The following is a 23,131-nucleotide window of genomic DNA, read 5'->3' as shown; positions in this document are numbered from 1 at the left end:
TATTTTGAGTGTCCAGAAATGAAAGAAGGACCCTTCTGGGAGCTGCTGGTTAATCATCTCAATGTTACTTTTGATCGCCCCATATGTTGGGTGGTGGGACTGATATGACTCCAACCTTAATATCGCTGGACTATTAATCCAGAAACTCTGATAATGTTTTCGGGACCCGGGTTCGAATCCCACCGTGGCAGATGGGATTTTCAATAAAACAAATCTGGAATTAAGAATCTACTGATGACCGTGAAATCATTGTCGATTGTCAGAAAAATCCATCTGGTTCACTAATGTCCTTTAGGTAGAGAAAACTGCTGTCCTACATGTGACTCCAGACCCACAGCAGTGTGGTTAACTCTCAACTGCTCTCCAAGGGCAACTAGGGATGGGCAATAAATGCTGGCCAGCCATGTCCCACGAATAAAAAAAAATAAACTGGAGGTGGTGGTCACTTAATCCAATTAATTGGTCGATTAACAACCACTTTATGCCCACATTTTACCGGCACAATTCTGACCAAAGTCTTGCACCCAAATTTCAAAATATTAAAAGCTGCTAGCAAAGCAATAAGAGTTTGAATACTTAAAAAAAAATACATGGCAAAGTGTATTTTATCATTTTAAATATTTATTTTCCTCTCAAAACATCTGTCAGCAGCATTCGAAAAGATAGCGCAAATTGTTAAAGCTGTTTCAGATGGTATTCAATGGTAAACAATTCAATACCTTTTGATGGAACAACATCTAACAGAAGTGTTTGTTTCGTTTCGCTCAAACTAGTTCCGCTTCCAAACGACATTTGATCAACATAATTAAGCAACCGATCCTGTTCAACATAATTCTACAAAAACAATGAATCTATTTACACAGACTGGCTTTGGATAATATCATGAAGTAAATGGCATCCTAGGCATATATTAAACACTGCTTCATTTTCTAACAAACTGACCATGTGTGGGAATTACAGTAAAAGCTTACACGACTCACTTTGCTGGAGTCAGCAATCTCTCATCTCCCACTTTCAATAAAAGCAATACAGGTAGCAATTTTCTCGGAGACGATCTCTAAAGCTCCTTTCACAACGTAAAATATTTTCAATGCACTGGACGGTCTTCCTCCTTTGAAGACATTGAAGACACATTTACACAATTTAGCCTCAAAGCTTACAAATAACACATCCCATTTATCAAGCAGGAACTCAGAACATCGAAAGACTGCGTGCATTTGACTTCGTACTCAATATGTAAATAGCAGGGTTTTTTGCCATTTTATCTGAAGTTTCATTCCGCACATTTGATTCGAGACAGCTGTCACATAGCAACAGGAAGGAACAACATCAGCTCTTAATTTTAGAAGCCATTCATAAAAATTCCCGTTCGGAGTATATTTTATTCACCAAAATAAATATTTACAAATTCCCATTCCAACCATGCAAAGTCACCTTTTCTTTTGGGTATAATGGCACCGTAAACATGTTCAGAATTTAGGAGTTGGAACAAGATTTCAAACCAAGAGAGAAAGAAATAATTCCAGTGATAGGAGAAAGCCATATGTTCTGCATCTCAGTCCTGTTCAGACACACTTTATTTTATGACTGAGTATCAGTTTGGAGGGACAAGTTCTCATGCTCCTGAAGATGGCCATTCTGTAAAACCGTGTACCTATAAAATAAAAAACAAGAAGGTTCAGCAGATAGTAAAATACTGGTAAGGTAATCTGGGCACGGTGTGCTACGTGCAATGATAATATAATCTTATAACCTCCTTCAATCTGTGAAATGTTTATCCAAATAATTTCTCTAGTTTCTCTCCATCTCTCCTCTGTTGCAATATGTCTCAAAGGGATACCGCATGAACATCACTGGAAAGGAAATGTTTTATGTGATCCAAACTCAGTTTCATTATTTGCTCTGAGTAGGACACACACACACACACACACACACACAGCTCTTCAAGCTTTCTGCCTGGTCATAATAAATGAAGTGACAGCGGGGGCGATTCTCCTGGCCCACTGCACTGCATTTGTAGTGCAGTGGGCTGGGGGACTCGAGCGGAGGCCGTTTCACGGGCTTCCTGCTGGGCGCCACAGCCTCCACGTGCCTCTGAGTGTTGGATTTCCGGCGTTGTCAGCTCCACGGTGATTTCTGCTGCACGCTGCGTAATTTCTTTAAATATGCCTTTGAATCTGTTTTTAATATCATTAGCAGGTCTCTCCTCCCCCTGCACTGTCAGGAGTGTTTCATTCCAGTGGGGTTTACAATAGCTCCCCACTTGCGGGGAGCTGGCAGCACGACCCCGCTGGCGTGAAGGGGAGCCATCGAGGCCCCCAGAGGGTTGAGCAATGGGGGATGGGTGCCCCCTGGACATTGTCACCTTGGCAGTGCCAGCCTGGGCCCCCAGGTTTGTTCGGGGGCCAGCGATCAGGCCATGGCAGGGGATGGGTCAGAGGTGCCAGTGATTTGGGGGTCACGGTGCTCGCCAGGGATCGAGCTGTGGGGCCACTGCGCACGCGCCGATCTCGGCGCTGACAGATCGGCACATACGCATTGGCCCGCTCAGCGCTATGCTGCTGGCCTCTTGGGCAGGAATAGGCCCCGCCCCCTGATTTTCAACAGGAATTATGCTAGTGCGCTCTGCAATGCACAGAGTGTGGGAGATTCATTTTGAAACTCCCGCTGAAAAAAAACAGCATGATTTCCTCCAGTTTTTACGCAAATTCAACACTTAGAATTTTTTGGGGAGAATCACCTCCAATATGTTTACCAAATTCTGTATGAGCAATTGGTACCTTGTGCTTTGTACAGTAAATAAGCCAAAAGTATAATATCATTATAATTACCCATCACTCACACGTCCACTTCAAGTGCATCTTACAGATGAGATCCACTTCTTTTTTCTTGATTGTTTTTTCTAAGCTGCTGACCTCACAGCTTCATCTCCTAGTTCCCATATTAGTTGATATTGTTAAAAGGTCTCTCTTTCCTCAGTTAATACCCCTCTCTCTTTCAAATTTGCTGATTTTCACTCCTTCCTCGAAAAGGATATTCTCAGCAAGGCTCGATGGAATTGCAACAAAACTTATTCATTCCATTTTCCTGATGATTGATGTCAGGCTAACTGGTCTATAGTTCTGTTTTCTCTCTCTATCCGTTTTTGAAAAATAGTTTTGCATTTGCTACCATCCATGGGGATGTTTCTGGAATCTATGGAATGCCCTTCACCCCTGTGCTCACTCATCTGGATTGGCTCCTGGATAAGTAATGCCTCAATTTTAAAATTCTTGTCTTTATTTTCAAATCTCCCCAGGGTCTTTTCGTACCTATGTCACCTCCTCCAGCCCTGCAAACCTTTGCAATATCTGTGCTTCTCCAGTTCTCTTGCATTCCCAATTTTAACTGCTCACATTTGGTAGTTGTGTCTTCAGTTGCCAAAGCCCTAAACTCAGGAGTTCCCTAGACCTCAGAGAACCCCTACAGTGCAGGAGAAGGCCATTCAGCCCATCGAGTCTGCACCAACCACAATCCTACCCAGGCCCTATCCCCATAACCACATGCATTTACCATAGCTAGTCCCCCTGACACTAAGGGGCAATTTATCATGCCCAATCCACCTAACCCGCACATCTTCGGACTGTGGGAGGAAACCAGAGCACCTGGAGTAAACCCATGCAGACACGAGGAGAATGTGCAAACTCGGGTCACAGGTAGTGACCCGAGGCCAGAATTGAACCTAGGTTCCTAGCGGTGTGAGATAGCAGTGCTAACCACTGTGCCACCGTGCCGCCCAGTACCTCTAAGATATCCTTAAAATCTACCTCTTTGTCCAAGCTTTTGGTCATTTGCCCCAGCATCTCCTTCTGTGTCTCAGGGCAGGATTTTCCAAATTGAGACAAAGGGCCTTATTTTACCATTTTGATTCTAAGTGCTGGGCGGACTTGAAACTGGGAGTGTTTCAGATTGGACTTTTAGACCTGTTCTCAAGTGCCCCCATACGCATTCTGCCTGCAAAAATATCAGTGAGTCAGAATCGCGCCACACAAGCCTGTGGACGGGGCTTAACGTGCCCGAAACCCTGCAACTCCGTTCTGTGCCTTCAACTGCATATGCGCAGAAAAAAAATGATAGAATGCTGCTCCCCTGCCACATCCCTCCCAGGCTGGATAATGCGTCCCCCAGCCCCCACAGACATTGCCCCACCCCTCCACCACCCAGACCGATTGCAGGTCCCTCTCCCACTTCCCTCCCCACTGATCTCAGGCAGAGTGGCAGCGGACCCCCCCTTTGCCCCCCACCAATCTTAAGCAGAGTGGCAGCGGACCCACCTTCCCCCCACCGCCCCCCCCCCCCCCCCCCCCCCCCCCGCCCCTATCAATCTCAAGCAGAGAGCCATCGGACGCTAGGCACTTGCCTCCTCACTAACTGGAGCTCCCAAATTGGACTGCTATGGAGCATGTCTGTTTCACGACGATTCTGGATGGGTGAACGCGGTGGTAAAGGGGGAAGTGCTGGTAAAGTTGGGCGTGCAGCCCATTAAGTCAATTTAAATGCATGCAAATGTGCGGTCCCGATCACAGCCATTTTCGGGCCTTGGTAAAGAGGGAACCGGCAGGGAGTGGGAGCGGATCGCACTATTCGCCTCACGCCCGACTTTATCAAGTTTTTGTGCCTGAAAACGGGCCCAACACGATGGTAAAATTGGACCCAAAGTCTTGAAGTCGGAGTCAAATTTGGGTGTGCAACCACAGGTATAGGTATTGGGACTGCCTTGGGAACTTTCCTTTCTCAACCAATTAATGTCTGGTGGATGAGGGAGCAGGCTAATATTGGGTGGAAGTAGGAGGAAGGGCAAAGGAAGGGATCGTATGTGAAGGGCAGTTAGCAGCCTTCATAATGTAATATCCTGCCCTCTGGTATATGGCATTGGTCACCTGCTTGATGCTGACTGGGAGATCCCAATCTGCCTCCAGAAGATCCATGGAATGACCCTGAGGCGTAGAAGCTGAGAGCTGTTGATACAGGCAATGAGTGCCACCATATTCCATTGATCCCAAGTCCAACTCCAGCATTCCACAGAAATCCACTATCACCTCCTGGACGGATGTAGTCTTGATAATGAGGCTCGACATCTCCATGGAGTGAAGCCTCTTTATCAGATTGGTAGTGCCTTCTGTGCTCTATTGATTCCGCCCCCTCCACCCACACCTTGTCGAGGTCTCCTTGCACCCTCATGAGGCTGGTGGTCCTGTGGTTATTGCAGGCCAGTACTATGTTGCTGAATCTGTCTCCCTCCCACACTATGGTGGAGTCAAATTTAGTGCAATCCATCCATTCAGAATTGGAGCCCTCAAGATTCAAAGCCTCTCATTCCTCTAGTGCTGCCTGCAACAGCTTAAGTGGACCTGGGAAGATCCTTCCAGTGAATGCCCTCCAATATGGACTCACATTGTACAATGCCTCCAAATTTCCAATCTTTGTTTAACATAACGTCAGCTGGTCTGTTTGAAAACCCGATGGTAACCAAGGGCTGCCATTCCAGCCACCACTCTCCAGCCACTGAGCTCTTGTCTCCTTTGAGCAGGCGAACTGCTGACACTCAGTGGAACCTGTGCCCTCCCAGGGAAAATTTAAAAATCAATGCCAAATTGCTCTGAATTGGATGCTTAATACCCTCAGTTACCTGCTCACCGCCATCCTGCACATTCTCAATCCTGTTGCCCCACCATTGCTGGGAAACCTATCTCACGGGTGGAAAATGTTGGTGTTTCACTCTGATGCATACCTGTGGTAAACCACTGTTATCTGTTATCTGTAGTGGTTAACCACTGTAGTTAGTATTTCTCAGTACCTGTATATGTGGCACATCCCTGTCGGTTCCGCCCAAGTCTCTTCCCCCTGGTCTGGGTATAAAGGCGGTGGCTCCTCCCCCTTGCTCTCAGTTCAGACCAGATCACCCACAGGGATGGCTCCAAGTTCTTGCTAATAAAAGCCTATTTGTCTTGCTCACAACTAGTCTTGACTCGATTGATAGTGCATCAATACCCCAACATTGTACCAGCAGCAACACCCATTCCCCAACCCCACCCACCCACCCATGAGGGTAAAATCCCACCCTCCCTGTCAAATCTTGTTTGATGACACTCTTGTGAAGCACACTTTTATCACATTAAAGGTGGTGACAACAAGTAGCCATTGACACTGTTGTTCTCCAGTCAGGTCGAATTATGGAGTAGATTTTCAATCTGTCGCCCAGGTGATCGTTTTTACACATTAATGTGAATCCCAGTTAAACAACAGGTCGGCAAGGTTTTAAATTTACATCCAAGAATTCTTGTTGTTCCACTCTAATTAGTGTTTGATTTGGTTGATTAGCTTTTGAACTTTCAAATCATGTGTATTTCAAACATTTATAGGCTGCAAATATAATGAAAATAAATGATATCCAGTGCGAGTAGAATCTTGTTTCTACGTTATAAGCTGATGGGAGTTCACAGTACACTCCTTATAATTTGAACTCTCTTCATTCAAATTATTTGTTAATTTGAATTGAAATGGCAAAACCTGCCTCTTGTTCCATTTAATTAAAATTGGTTAATTCAACCTAATTTGCTTTTTTTAATAGGAAAATACATTTGAAATAATGAATAATAGACTATACGCATTCAGAACAGGTTAAGTTTGCACGTATTGGGAAAATATTTTCCGTGATGTAATTTAAAAAAATCATTGCACAAATGGAACAACAGTTCATTTTCAATATTGCACAAAACAAGCAGACATTTAGTTATTTCTGCGAGTGCACTGCTTTGCATTCTAGTAGAATGCAATTAGCTTTTATCATGTTATTATGATGGGACAAACACTTCTGCTATGGTCAGTTCAATTTAATATTTTAGGATTCCTCTTTGTATTTCACTGGCAAATATCAGAATGAAATGACTTCAGTACCAGTATTTTTCAAGAGGAATAGTTCAGCATGCATAAGTGGCATTAATAGCATTGATTGTACATAAGCAGGTGTTAGCTGTCATTCATAGTAAGGGCCACAAAATTGATGGAAAGCCAATGGCCCCAATATTCACAGGGCTACATGTTCGGAGAGGTTTTGGGCAAATAAAATTGCACACAATTATTTAGCCCACTCAGAGGCAAAGGTATCAAAGCAGAGCACATAAACAAAAACAATGGTTTAAGTTGGTAACTAACAAATCAAAAACAGAAAGATGCATTTATATATTTTCTCAAGATGTGCTATACAACCAATGGGATACATGTTAAAGTGTAGGCACCTTTGTAATATAGGAACACACCTTGAGCTTTTGTGATTCAATTTAATTCTTCAAACTAGACATTTCTATTCTCTCAAAATAAAAATGAAGGCAAAGCTAATTGCATTTGTTCGAGTAAAAGTTAGCATACATTAAGAATTAACTTAACATTTGGTTGTATTATGCAATCTTCTATGTATCTCAGGTACATACATCAATGAATTATGGATTAAAATGGTATGACTTTACTGTATTATTTTTACATTAGTGAGATAAGAATATTGAATGCTTAACCTTTATGCACTTTATTTATCATAAGGCAGTGGCACAGTGGTATTGTCACTGGACTGGTAATCCAGAGACCCACGGGTAATGTTCTGAGGACCTGGGTTCAAATCCCACCATGGCAATAAAAATCTAGAATTAGGGAAGGAAGTCTTTACCTGGTCTGGCCTATATGTGACTCCAGGTCCACAGCAATGTGGTTGAGGCTTAAATGTCCTCAGGGATGGGCAATAAATGTTGACCCAGCCAGCAATGTCCACATCCCATGAACACAAAAAATATACAGATACTGACAAAGATGAATTATATTAATTCAAACTATTTTTCTTTTCTTCTTAGCTGCAACATAAAAAGAGCATATGATGCTTTAGTGCTCTCTCGTCGTTTTCATCTATAATCTGTTGATTTTTGATTATTAAAGTTCTCCAGGTAAGCAAATAGGATAAGCAAGTTAGGCTGCAAGATCCAAGTAATATTAAATCAATCGTCATAGAACTCCTGTAAATAGCTGTTTGATGGAAAACTACTTTAGAAATACCACACCATATTCATATAATGGTACTGTGAAAATTATATATTAGTAAAAAAACATTTTAGATGTTTACCTCATTCATAAAATATGTTTACCATAAATAGTGACCAGTCAATATTTAAATCATATACAAAGAACATTTCTACATTTAAATCATATTCGAAGAGTAATTATGCATCTTTAAGTATTGCTCAGTGAAGGGGTTAAATATTTTCAGAAATGTGATACCTTGTTATAAACTAAAATCTGTAACACAAACAATAAACAACTTATTTTAATTTTTTTTATTTCAGGAGCTTTCAACATGGTGGCTCAAGATCTGTTTAGCATGAGGCTGTATTTGATCCAGTAAAGATACCAATCTATTATATATTGGACCATGAAACTGCCAACAATGAAAACGCTTCCTCCTACAAAGGTGCAAATGTAAAAATCTTTAGATATGATTACATATTTACATAAAGTTTCTAATCAATTGTTGCAACAATACTAATCAAGTACTTGGAGAAATCTTGAATGATATCAATAATTTATTTGGATCTCATATAAATCACAACCATTTAAGTTTAATATTTGTGTTCCACTTGCATCACCAACCATCCCCTATATACAGGCTTCAGAATCACCAACTACTCCAATATCAATGCCAGAGAATGAATTTGTACTGTTGGGGGGTATTAAATCTTGCAGTGCTGACTCTGATGAAGGAGAACATTTTGGACCTTATGTATGAGTGCTGGTAAATGAGATTAGGTGGGAGGTCAGGTGTTTCTCATGTGTCTCGATACAGTGCAGACTCGACGGGCCAAAGAGCCTCTTCTGCACTATATGAAACTATGATTCTATGCAGATTTCAGACATCCTAATAGCTACATTGTGCCTTCTCTGCTCCAAATTTAGCAAAACTCAATAACTGTACTGAGCCGTTGGCACATTATGTTGGCTGACTGCAATGTATCACATGCCAGTGTGGTTTTCCTTATCTTTACAACAACATCTTGCCTTTACATTGTGCCTCTGATGTAAAACATTTCAAGGCATTTCACAGGAGCAAGGTAGGGTGGAGCATGAATTTTTTTGTAAGAAAACTGATGAGATTATCAGTGCTTACTATTGCTATGGAATAAATTGGACAGAGTCAACCCTGCCATGTCTGACCCAACTCACACATGCCACAATTTCCTCTAGAGGATGCCACACCTAAGCAGAAGTCTGATAACAGGAAGTGACCGCTCAAAAGCCTGTCAATACTGCTGTAGATGAACAGCGAACATGTTGCTGACTACTAAATGGGAACTATTATATTCAAGGTTGAACTCTACCAACTTTTCAAGATAATTGATCCAATTAATTACCCTGATGACCGGTATTTTACCAAGCTGCCGGGGTTTTATCAGCCTCAGAATGATGTCCTGCTGCATGGTGAGTCCAACGGCTACATCAAGGTGGACTCCTAGTGGCTTGATGGTAAAGGGGCGTGGGATGGGGATGAAGAGTCTTCCTATCTGGAGGCTTTACAACTGAAGGGGAGGTCACCTGCTGACAATGGCTACCTCTACAATAGGTAGAGCCTGAGTGCCTGGGCCCAGCACATTCACTGATAAAATTGCCCCAGTCGTCCTGTTATCCATCCACACCTACACCTACAAAGATGTCAAAATCGCTTTGTCCAAGCTGCTTCGTCTCAGCTTGCTTGATCCTCTGATGGAAGGTAATTTGACTCATCCATTCCAAAGTCATTTGAAGACGTATTGGAACAAAGCATACGAACAGACTGCAGCACATTTAGACCAGCAACCTGGCTGCCATTTTGCAGGAACTCAAACAATAAACAATACCTCTGAATCAGCCAGGACACCCTGCCATTCAGAAGCTTCTCAATGAAAAGCACGGTGACTATTTAAACAATTGTTATAGTAATCTCAACCATTTAACAGGAATTAAAACTCAGCTGGATATTAATTGACTTTTGGCCTGCTAAAAAAATGTAGCTTCCTGAAACAGTGAAAGAAAAAGAAAAATCACTGTCTGTGGATTATCTGCAGCAATAATGACAAAAATATTTGGAATCGTGTGTGCAATCTTGGATATCATACAACCAGACTGATGCCAATGTGTTGGAGAAAGTTTAAGAAAACAAATCCTGATTTTGGGAGTGCTGCTCTAAATTATGAAAAGAAACCTTTTGCTTAGACAGAAAAGAGGATTAAGAGGCAACATGACCCAGATCTTCAATATATTTGTCAGTGTATGTAACACATATAACCTTTTTTGCACCCTCGCATTGTATCCAGAATCTGTTTTCCTTCCAGAAGTTGTTTCCATTATCCATTTTATGGTTTACTTTAATAACTTTCTGCAGCGTTTTATTGAACAGCTTGGGTGAAAATTGCACATAACCTCCAATCCTGCTCCGTGATCTTGTCAACTTCAATTTATTCATTTTGAAGGATTCTCTTTGGCAAAGAAAATGTAATTGTTGATTCCTGAAATCATACTTGTCCACTCATCTCTGTGACTCCTCAAGGACAACATTTCTTTTAATATGTTGAGCAAGTAGAACTGCACGATATTCCAGATTGGCCAAACACTATAAATCAACAAAATAACCTCAATAATGATACTAATTTGCTCCTGGGATACCAATCTATGGCGTGAATCATTGTGCACACATATAATGTGATCTTGGCTGCGGGAAGTCTCAAAGGGCTATTTAATGCTGGCTGGCCAAGCCATCCAGCATAACATGGGCTCTGTGAAAAGCTGAACGCTGCTGGGAAGGCTGGGAAGAGGGTGGGCAATGGGTAAAGAGTGGGTGCGGGCTGGCGTTTCCAATGTGCTCCCTCAGGGGGACAGCTGCTGTCCAGCTGTCTCAGGGAGCTGCTGGCCTATGAAAAATAAATATCCGTGTTAAAGCTATGCCACAAGTAGGCAGCACCAACATGCACAGGACTCTGTCCACAGACGTGTCTGTTTTGTTTGGAGCCCTGACATTTCATCCCACCCTGGGTCGAGGTTGCAGCTTAAATGTAATGGCCACATCCTAGCAGACGGGCAACGTGAGATTCCAGTCAACTGTTGTTCAATTAATTTCAATTTGCTTTTTGATTGTCGGTGGGCGCACTTCTGATTCACATGTGCGTTCGGCAACTAAAATATCATGTAGGTGCTCGATGATGTTGGGATGCACCTCCGATATCTCGCACAATTTTGCACGCTTCCGGGTTAGGCACGCATCCGAACTTTATACGTAAAGTTCTGATTTGTATTCATTCATTTTTACTTCATCTCGTTTATGTATATTATATATGCATGATCTAATTGTTCTATTCAATACATACACTGGTTGGAATGTTACGGTCATTCATGCTGGCAGAATTTTCCCATCCTGCTGCAGTGAGCGGAAATTTGGTTGGGCCCCATATTCCCTGATCTCACTGCAGCAGGAGTGTGGCGTGAACGGCCGGTAAGATCGTACCCTCTATCTTTTGCTCCCTCGCTCCCCATCATGTTCTAGGCATTTATTAACCTTCAATCCTAAGTAACCAAGGCCCCCATCTTGGAATAGTGGTCCTCAATGATTCTGCTCTGAGACCCCTCTTGCCATGTTATAAAAATTTCAGAGGCCCCCTAGACCAAAGGTATTTTTTTCTGTATAAACATCATTATACAATTAACCTTACACATTTATTATTTTTGTTTTAATTACTTAATGTGGAATTTATTGCTGGTGATGAGTAACAGTTCTCATGCAGACATTCAGTCCTCACGTCACATGGATTCCTTCCCTAATTAAAGCGCATTTTCCAAAAAAATACGAACCTAAAGATATTGTAATATGGCTACAACTTTAACTGATTAGGTATGTTAAGTTCTTCCCCCAACTCACTGCCCCTTCCTGCCAATCCCTAAACGAGTGTCGCTCACATCTGACCATCACCATGAGGTGGTTCGAGGATACTGTGTCAGATGATTAGCATCCTAACATTCTCAAAGCAGGTAACTTCACCTCTCCCCTCCATGTCATTTGGTGAAGGAATGTGTATTTTGTTTTATATATTCTCTGGTTTATTTTTTAACACCATTGCATGGACACCAAGAGGGCGGTGAATCTCTGGTTGAGAATCTCTGTCTCGGACCACATTCATTCACGAGTGTGAGTCATAAATCACCATATCCTTGCAAATATATATCATTGGCTTGAGAGCTTGCTAAGCTTTTAGTGCTCAATGCACAACAAATTTGATCTTATAATTGCTTTTAGCTCCTGGACTTATACCTGTAAAGCTTTCAGTCTGGTATCCAATAGTTAGATAGTATCATGCCAGATTACATTTTAAGTTTAAAATATCAAGCTAATGTATTTTACAAAAGATGAACAAGCAGGTAAGAAACAATTCTATAATGCAATTATATATTTATAGCAAACAGCAATCCACCTAACTCCTTCAGTAAACAAAATAATACGATTGCAAATCTCAGAGCTAAGCTGAGCCTCTTCAAAAATTTAAACACGTTTCCCTCCTTTTTTCCAGGAACTTCATGCTACCTGTTTTTTTTTTATGTCAAACAACATGGTTGCTTCTCTGATATTTCAATCTGATTCTGTTGTAGGATCTCTGCAGTTAGTTTCACAATTATTGTTTACATAAGTCAAGTGCTTTCAAGTGTTTGTGGTTTGTGGTTTTTGAAACTTCGAAGGTCCTGGATGATTGATATACTTATTAGCTTATCCAAACTTTCATTTCAAGCATAGGGCAAAGCGATTAAGGGATTTCATTTTTTCAAAACTTTTTTTCAAATATACAACTTTACATTGTGGTGTTCATTGGTTCTAGAAAGTGCACAGTGAATGGGTACAGAAGTGTCAGAGGGCATAGAGGGCTTGAAAGGGTGGGTGGAAGAGCAAAGCATAATATCGGGGGCATGAGGGGCCTGAGGGGATGGGTGGAAGGGCAGAGCCTGGCATAGGGGGCATAAGAGGTCTGAGGGTGTTGGTGGGAATGGAGGGGTTAACTTGGCATTTTGAACATACCTTTCAAATGGCCCACTCATGTACACTAGGGTTCATGACTCCTGTGCATGACTCTAGGAGTGAGAGATACCTACCTCTACAATGGAGCTGGTCAGGTAATGAGTGCTGGATAAGTGCTTCTAAAAGGCACTCCCAAAAATTGCACATGTCAGGAATGGGGTCAGGAATCCTGGAACTGCGACCCACTCATTGTTTTTAAAGGGCTTCCAAGTCAAACCGACTCACTGAAAGTCTGAGCTATGATCTCCTGAGTCAACCTGATCTGGTAACAATGAAACTTTGCTGCGATCTGGAATTGTTAAACTCTTTTCTCTTGAGTTGTAGGTATAGGCTGACAATTAGCTCACATTTCAGCTTTGTGCATGTCATCTTCCCTAAATCTACTCACAGAACTTGAAAGTGACCGTACTCTTGATGCTAAAGGAATGTTAGGCATGAAGTTTTTGGATGACTCTCTCAGCTGACATTTATTTCTCCTCAGTGTCACTCTATATGGGGTGATTATGACTATGGCTCATTACAGATCTTTGACATCTTTGCAGTGAACTGTGTCTTCTATTGTGGGTGAATCACTTCGACTTTCTGGTCCATATGCAGAAGAGGCAACTCCATGTCTATATATTTGTTGTGAGTGATTTTCATTTTCTCTTGTCTTGCTAGCAATTTGTCTTGGACTGATGATAACTTGGAGGAGTTGTCCTGCCTTCCAAGCATGATCTCCTCTGGGGATGGTAATCATGTAGCACGTGGTATTGCACATAGACATAACATTACTATTTGAAAGTCTTGACTGGTCTCCTTACATTTCAAAATCAGTGACTTCACCATCCACACCATCCTTTCTGCTAGTTTGTTTGACATAGATAGTGTGGGGATGATATATTGTGATTCACAGCGCACTTTGTGCACATGTTGGAATGATTTTTACAGAGGCACCATAGAAAATATCCTTTCTGGATGTATCACAGCTTGGTATGGCTTTGCTCCGACCAAGACTGCAAGAAATTGCAAAGGGTTGCGAACGTAGCCCAGTCCATTACTCAAACCAGCCTCCCATCCACTGACTCCATCTACACTGCCCGCTACCTCGGAAAAGCAGCCAGCATAATCAAGAATCATACGTACCCCGGACATTCTCTCTTCCACCTTCTTCCATTGGGAAAAGATACAAAAGTCTGAGGTCACGTACCAACCGACTCAAGAACAGCTTCTTCCCTGCTGCCATCAGACTTTTAAAACCCAAAGAATCCTACAGTACAGAAGGAGACCCTTCGGCCCATCAAGTCTGCACCGACCACAATCCCGCCCAGACTCTATCCCCATAACCCCATGCACTTACCCTAGCTAGGCCCCCTGACACTAAGGGGCAATTTAGCACCTAACCCACACATCTTTGGACTGTGGGAGGAAACCGGAGCACCCAGAGAAAACCCATGCAGACATGGGGAGAACGTGCAAAGTCCACACAGACAGTGACCCAAGCCAGGAATCAAACCCGGGTCCCTGGCACTGTGAGGCAGCAGTGCTAACCGCTGTGCCACCGTGCTGCTCCTTTTGAATTGATCCACCTTATATTAAGTTGATCTTTCTCTGCACCCTATCTACGACTGTACCACTACATTCTGTCCTTTCCTTCTCCTCTATCTACTCTATGAATGGTATGTTTGTCTGTACAGCTCGTCAGGAACAATACTTTTCACTACATCCCAATACATGTGACAATAATAAATCTAATCAAATCAAATCAAACTAAAGCACTAACACTTAGTTCCAGAATACACCAATTTCTCACCTCAATAAGTTGCCAGCTTTCCGGCAGCTGTTGAAGTTGAAAAGAAAATGTCAATGTGGCTTATGGCCTCATGATCATATTTGGAACTCCTACCTGCCTGCTTGGGTCAGATGGTCTGCCAGCCAACCTCAGTTAAAGGTGGTAATTGGTGGATTGGGGTAGGTTTGGGTCAAGAAGCAGATTTTTCAGAAGTTATCCCCGCACCTGACATAAACCTGCCCAGTGTTTTAGGTGAAGATTCCTACTTCTGTATCAGATTTAACTTCAAATTCACTCGCTCTAATTATCAATTTATTCATTTGACAGTAACAATAAAATTGTTACTATAATAAATATAGCTCAACTGCACCAGCCTCCTGGCCCCTCCAATAGCTGCGCATGGCAGTCTACACACAGGCAGGTGAGAAGAACGGTCACTGATTTTATTTGTAAAGGTAGTCGTGAGACAGAAAAGTGAAGGCTCAAAGCAACAGATCCTGCAAAGGTTAACGACTGATCTTGAGCTCTTTCTACAAGGCCGGTTTGCAGAGGGTCTTGCCAATGGGGGACAGCAGACAGAGGCTTCAGAACAATCTTCTCTCTTCTTCTCTGGAATGGTCGCTTTCCAGCAGTTTAAAATGAACAGGATGATTCAGGCACAACATTGGTGATTCTGCTCCCTGCTGCAGGGTCAATCCATCTGCTTCCTAACTGCACAGCACAACTGTCTCTCTTGCAATTAAGGACCCAACTTGTTCAAAAACCCCCATGCTGCTACGATAGCCTGGTGGTATTATCACTAGACTATTAATCCAGAAATTCAGCTAATGTTCTTGGACCAAGGTTCGAATCCCGCCATGGCAGATGGTGGAATTTTAATTCAATAAAATAAAAGTGGGATTAAGAATCTACTGATGACCATGAAAATCATTGTCGCTTGTTGGAAAAACTCATCTGGTTCACGAGTATCCTTTAGGGAAGGAAATCTGCCATCCTTACCTGGTCGGGCCTACATGTGACTGCAGAGCCACAGCAATGTGGTTGACTCTTAAGTGCCCTCGGGCAAATAGGAATGGGTAATAAATGCTGGCCAGCCAGGAATGCCCACGTCCCATGAATGAATAAAATAACAGATTAGAAATCAGGAATTGGACCCGACTCCTGTTCCCTATCTCTGATAGGAAAATCTTGTCCCTTGTGCACCTTTGTAAAACTTTGATTTGATTTGATTTATTATTGTCACATGTATTAACATACAGTGAAAAGTATCATTTCTTGCGTGCTATACAGACAAAGCATACCATTCATAGAGAAGGAAGCGAGAGAGTAGAGAATGTAGTGTTACAGTCATAGCTGGGGTGTAGAGAAAGATCAACTTATTGCAAGGTGAGTTCATTCAAAAGTCTGACAGCAACAGGGAAGAAGCTGTTCTTGAGTCAGTTGGTACGTGACCTCAGACTTTTGTATCTTTTTCCCGATGGAAGAAGGTGAAAGAGAGAATGTCTGGGGTACATGGGGTCCTTAATTATGCTGGCTGCTTTGCCGAGGCAGCGGGAAGTGTAGACGGAGTCAATGGATGGGAGGCTGGTTTGTGTGATCGATTGGGCTACATTCACGACCTTTTGTAGTTCCTTGCGGTCTTGGGCAGAGCAGGAGCCATACCAAGCTGTGATACGACCAGAAAGAATGCTTTCTATGGTGCATCTGTAAAAGTTGGTGAGAGTCGTAGCTGACATCCCAAATTTCCTTAGTCTTCTGAAGAAGTAGAGGCGTTGGTGGGCTTTCTTGACTATAGTGTCAGCATGGGGGGTCCAGGACAGGTTGTTGGTGATCTGGACACCTAAAAACTTGAAGCTCTTGACCCTTTCTACTTCATCCCCATTGATGTAATGAGGGGCATGTTCTCCTTCACACTTCCTGAAGTCGATGACAATCTCCTTCGTTTTGTTGACATTGAGGGAGAGATTATTATTGCTGCTCCAGTTCATCAGATTCTCTATCTCATTGCTGTACTCTGTCTCATCATTGCTTGAGATCCGACCCACTATGGTGGGGTTGTAAGCAAACTTGAAAATTGAATTGGAGGGGAATTTTGCCACACATTCATAGAGGTATAAGGAGTATAGTCGAGGGCCTAGAACACAGCCATGTCGGGCACCGGTGTTGAGGATGATCATGGCTATCCTTACTGATTGTGGTCTGTGAGTTAGGAAGTTCAGGATCCAATCGCAGAGGGAGGAGCCGAGGCCCAGGCCACGGAGTTTGAAGATGAGTTTCGTGGGAATAATGGTGTTGAAGGCTGAGCTGTAGTCAATAAATAGGAGTCTGACATAGGTGTCCTTGTTATCTAGGTGTTCCAGGGCTGAGTGCAGGGCCAGGGAGATGGCGTCTGCTGTGGACCTGTTGTGGTATGGGATTTTGCAAAGTTGTGCAAGAAAACTTCAGAACATTGCAAGCCAACTACTTAAAAATGTGCCTCCAGTTGCAATAATGCTGATTTTGTAAGGCTCGCAGTAAGATGCTGACAGAGCTGTGGAAATGGTGTCAGTGTGAAATATTAACGATCGGTATGACAAGATCCAATCTGCAACAAATCTTACAGAATTATTTCACTCAAGCCAACAAAAAAAAGTTTAAGCTATATATTTCAGTTAAGACCAGTAACTTTGCAAGATGATGGACAAGCAAGATGTGAATTGTACAGCAGAGCTTTCAGTATCACAGCTTGAGTTCACCTACAAAACAGTCAGTGCAAACCACATGCAGTTTCCAGTGTACACTGCAATAGAAAACCATTAAAATCACAGGAAAGGAGTAGGTGGTAGAGAAATTGATAGGATAAAAATAGATAAAGAGCAGGTTCTGGAATGGTTGGCAGCACTCACATTGGACATAACACCAGTCTGGACAAGATACATTGTAAAGAAAGAAAGGGTGAAAATTGCAGAGGCTATGTCCACAATTTTCCTATCTTTCTTAGACATGGGAGTGGTGTCAGAGGACTGGAAGATAATGTGAACATGCAAACATACAAATTAGGAGAAGGCGTAGGCCACTCAGCCTTTCGAGTCTGCTCCGCCATTCATTAAGATCATGGTTGATCTGACTGTAACTGTAAGCCCACATTCCTGTCTTTGATAAAAGGTCCAGCTTTAACAAAGGGCCAACTGGACTCGAAACGTCAGCTCTTTCCTCTCCTTATACTGCCAGACCTGCTGAGATTTTCCAGCATTTTCTTTTTTGGTTTCAGATTCCAGCATCCGCAGTAATTTGCTTTTACCCACATTCCTGTCTACTTGATAATCATTTACCCCCTTGTTAATCAAGAATCTATCGAGATCTACCTTAAAAATATTCAAAGACTCTGCTTCCACTGCCTTTTGAGGAAGAGAGTTCCAAAGACTCATGATCCTTGGAGAAAATGTTTCTCTTCATCTCTGTCTTAAACTAGTGACCCCTTATTTTTAAACAGTGACCTCTAATTCTAGATTCTCCCACAAGAAGAAGCATCCTCTCCCCATCCATCTTGTCAATACCCCTCAGGATCTTAAAGGTTTAGATCACATCACCTCTTGCTCTTCTAAACTCGAGTGGATACAAGCTTAACCTTCCCAACGTTTCCTCATATGACAACTTGTCCATTCCTGGTATTAGTGCAGTAAACCTTCTCTGAGCTGTTTCTAATGCATTTATATCTTTCCTTAAATAAGGAGACCAGTTCTGTACACAATACTCCAGATGTGGTCTCACCAATGCCCTGTACAACTGAAGCACAACATCCCTACTTTATTAATCAATTCTCCTCACAATAAACGATAACATTCTATTAGTTTTCCTGGTTATTTGATATACCTGTATACTAGTCTTTTGTGATTCATGCACGAGGACACCCAGATTCCTTTTAATCTCAGAGATTTCAAATATTCCATCCCCATTCAAAAAAGTGCAGAGAGATAAAGAAGGCCAGTCGTTGGTGATAGAAATATTAGTTTAGAGATATCGGGCGCAATTTTACCAGCTCAACGCACTGATCGACCAGTGTGGTGAGCTGGGGAGATAGTGTTGGAAGCCAAAAATCTGATTTACACAGGGCACGTAAAATAGTATATAGATAACTTATTGACAATGAGGTTGATGGGATGATGGTTGCATGGAAATGGAATTGGCTAAGTGACAAAAAACAGAGAGAAATGGTAAGCATCTTTTTCATTCTACAGGGAAGTATAGAGTGATGTCTCTCAGGGATTTATGTTGGACTACTACTCCTTTTAATATGCATCAAAGGTCTGAAATGCGGGATACAAGGGCATAATTTCAAAGCTTGCAGATGACAGAAAGCTCAGATATTTATTAAGCAGCGAGGAAGACTTCAGCAAACACACAATAGAATAGTGAAATGGGCAGACACAGGGTAGATGAAATTTGACACAAAGATATGTGTCAAATGGTTCATTTTGGTTGGAGGAATGAAAGGAGAAATATGATATAGTTGATATAGTTTTAAAGGGAGTGCAGGAACAGAGGACCAGGAAGTAAAAGTAGGTATATAGGATGGTTGGACAAGTTGAGAAGTTTAATAAAAAGGCAGATGTGATCTCTGGCTTTGTAGACAGTAGTATAGAGTACAAAAGTCATTCTAAACTTCATAGAACATGATTAGCCTCCAATTGGAGCATTATGCCCAATTATCTGCACCACACTTTAAGTATGTTTCAAAGCCTCGAAGGGGCTGTGTTACAATCCCAATTGGTGTTTCTACTGGATCAGAAGATTCCAGAATGGAACCCTGGCTCAAAAGATTGTAACATTTACTTAAAATGTGGAGGAACAGAGTCACAGGACTGCTAATTAGTTTTGACAACAAGAAAAGAAAACATTGATTAAATATTAAAAGTTTGATTATGATGGAATACCCCCTTACTCCCCTCTTAGCTTCACAAATGTGTAGTTTACAAAGATAACACCCCACTCTGAAACCAAATGGCTGATGTCACTCAACTGATCTTTTATGGATTTCTGTAATAATCCCCCCAGATGATTGTCACTAGGGTTTCTAAACTCTACTTCCAAAAAGACACACTTTAAAATCTTTGTTTAAACAATGTTTTCCCTCAGCTCTTTGCATTAAGAATCTGCTCTAGATTTTGCAAATTATCCTTTCAAACAAAGCTTTCACTCCACTTTTAACACAGAATCTAGCACCAGGTTTTCTATCTCTCATTTCAGGTTTCCTTTGTCTTAGATGCTTTTACAAAACCTCAAGTACTCAGTCCCCAGCAGAATAATATTGCTTCAGCCACTGGAAATAAGGACACAAAACCTTACAATTGCTAATCTCATCAGCTCTTCTTTTCCAAGGTCTGACTTTAACTTCCGTAAACAGTATCCTGTTCCCAACGGCAGTCTCTTTTTGTTCCTTTAACTTCAGAGTTCTTGAAAGCTTCTCTTCAGTTCTCTAGTTTCCTTAATGAGCTGTTCTTTAAGTTTCTTGCACTTGTTTTTGAAACCATTACTCCATTGTATGGCTTTTCTTTTGGCAAAACTAAGAGAGATGTTCCCTCGCTAGCCTTCTATAACCAACTACTGATGATTTCAACTAAAACTACACTCAAAAAACATTCGTACCCGAAGGTAGCTTTACTCTTCTCCCAGCTTGTTTACTTTTCATGCTGTAACCCTCTCTAAGCAGAACGGAAGCACAGTTTTATCTGAAACCAACCCCCAGATGCAAACACCTTTGTCTAACTTAATCTAACTATAGGTTTACTCTGCCTTACACTGAAAAACTAAATTAACCCCACTTAGATCAATAGCTTATTTCTAATATTTAAAAATACTAATATAAAATCACATTGAACTACCTCTGTTTTCCTGACAGCTGCACAGGAGATTTATTAGTTTGGTACGCAGGATGACAGAATTCAGTAGAGAGACTGAAGAAATGGGTTATTCTCCTTAGAGCAGAGAGGTTAACTGGAGGTGTTCAAAGTCTAGAAAGGTTTTGATAGAGTGCATAAAGAGAAAGTGTTGCAAATGAGTCAGCAACCAGATTATGTAGATTTAAGATAATTGGCAGAAGAGCCAGAGATAACATGAGGGAAAATAAAATTACACAGGAAACCTTTATGAGCTGGAATGAACCACCCAAAATGGTGGTAGAAGAAGATTTGATACTAACTTTCAAAATGGAATTGGACAAGTACTTGAAGACAAATCTTTGCAGGGTTATGGGGAGAGAGGAAGGGAGTGGGACTGATTGGATCGCTCTCTCAAAGAGCAAGCACAAGCACAATAAGCTGAACAGCTTCCTTGTGTTGTGAATTGTTTCTATCTATTGGTCATATTTATAGGGCACGGTTTTCCATGCAACCTGCTGTGTGTTTCATAGCAGCAGAAGTGGCCCACCACTGGCCGGTGGCAGAATCTTCTGATCCCACTGTTGTCAGTAGGGTTTCTCTTGAACACACTCCTTGCTGCCCGGAAACCAGTAGCGGTGGTACGCTATTGGCAGGATCGGAAGATCCCACCAGCATGAACAGTCAGAAAACTCCATGCACATGTGGAACTGCTGGTTGTTTTTCCTGTTATGTTTTTCCTAACATCTACCAAGAGTCAATTTGAACCCAGTAAAAGAATGACAGGCTATAACATTAATCCCAAGTGACTTAAATTGTTTAGTTCATGTTTGATTGTGATGCTTAAGTTCACATAACATTCAGTTACGTGCAGTGTCACAGTATATGTGGTATGAAAGTTTAATGGGTTTTCTGAGATATTTTAAGTATTGCTTGAGATTAATTGACTTTTATGTATTGCTTACTCATGTATCCTGCTTCTCTAACCGAGGGAGTAACAGTGGGCATTGAACTGTCAGGGTTTCAGAGGGACCATTACTTTAATTTGAAACTGACTGGGATTCAGATCAACTGTTATTTGAACGTGAGGTTTTGCTGTGATGTATCTGCCACAGTCTGTGCGTACTTATCCATTTGGCTTTTATTTATTTTTTCTGTAAATGACCTAAGACACCAACAAATTATACGATAGGATAATGGAACATATGGTACACAGCTTGGAACACACGCTTAAAATGGCACATAACATGTGGGTCATTTTCTCCAGGAGTTTAGGCTTTCTGAGGGAACTTATATAAGGCCTTGAGCAATGCCAGTTTAGTCCATCCACATAAGATGCCATTTGGTAAAGGACTTGAAGCATGTGCTTGGAATGGCTGCCACGAAATCATTAAGGCTCTGCACACCAATTAAATTGTTTGCTTGCTCTCAGTAAAGAAGCTGCAAGCTAATTAACCACCCCCTCTCCTCCAAGTTATCACCCAAACAGGAGTGAAGATGTCATGGCTGAGGATTCTGAACGCTACTGAAAGGCTTGCTCGGCTTTCACTGTTCACTTGCTGCTGGAATTAGACCGCTTTTGAAAAAGGCGTTAGACTAGTTTCTCATGGTGATCTTGCAAAGGGCTGACCTGAGTCCTGGAGGTGGAATGAGAGGAGGAGAGAACTCCAAGACGAGCAGCATCAGCTGCTGAAGGTGAGAGGAACAGAAGGTAAATTCTTGCTCCCACCACCCTCCACGCTAACCTCCCCCAGCATATACAGGACATCCCCTGTCTCTGGACCTTCTCCACCACAAAAAGCATCTGGTAGCCTAATGGGCCCTCTCCCTCGTTCCCTAAGCTATCTTGTAATATTTTGCTGTGGGTCAGCCTGTGTATGCCACACCGTCAGTGGAAATAGGTGTCTGAGATTACATATATTGTCCCAAGAAACTTGCTTCTAATTCAGTGCATAAATGCTAACCCTGCAAGTGATTTTTTTAGCACCTCCAGATATGGTTAAATCATGGCAATCATCATTTAGCTCCAAACTTGCAGGCTTAAAACAGACTTTCAAACAAACTTGTCTATTAGCACAGTATTTTTCCCCTCCCACCAAATGTTTTGTTAGCACCCACAGATTTCTGAGGACCTGTGTCCCTGTGCCTATGAAATACACCATTCTGTGTTTATACACTGTTAACATCTTCTGTGCTACTACCCTTCACTTATTTATTTCCTTGTCCCGTTGTTGTGCATATCTTAGACCTAAAACATAAAAGCTGTGTAAATCAATAAGATAGACAGATTTTCCATAGAGACACATCTATTATTTGTTGGCACACATTAGCATTTAATTTCAAACTTAAAGCATGTCCAAAATGTGTCCTCTCTGCCTATATTGGCAGTGTCTCCTC

At 41.9% G+C, this 23,131-nt stretch overlaps 1 protein-coding gene across 6 annotated transcripts in view; it reads right to left on the bottom strand.

The window, feature by feature from the left end:
- Positions 1–1,352: 1,352 nt before the first annotated feature.
- The window catches only part of htr4 (5-hydroxytryptamine receptor 4), a 184,908-nt gene continuing 163,129 nt past the window's right edge, over positions 1,353–23,131 (bottom strand). For 5 of the 6 annotated variants that reach the window (XM_078231103.1, XM_078231104.1, XM_078231107.1 and 2 more), the window contains one exon: positions 1,353–1,654. In XM_078231103.1, coding sequence (XP_078087229.1) covers positions 1,582–1,654 — 73 coding nt within the window. In that variant the 3' untranslated portion in view covers positions 1,353–1,581. The remainder of the gene's footprint in view (positions 1,655–23,131) is intronic. The other variant, XM_078231108.1, reaches the window with a different exon arrangement.

The sequence above is a fragment of the Mustelus asterias genome, chromosome 16 (genome assembly GCF_964213995.1).
Source record: "Mustelus asterias chromosome 16, sMusAst1.hap1.1, whole genome shotgun sequence".
NCBI lineage: Eukaryota > Metazoa > Chordata > Chondrichthyes > Carcharhiniformes > Triakidae > Mustelus > Mustelus asterias.
This window is presented reverse-complemented; position numbering and strand designations above follow the sequence as displayed.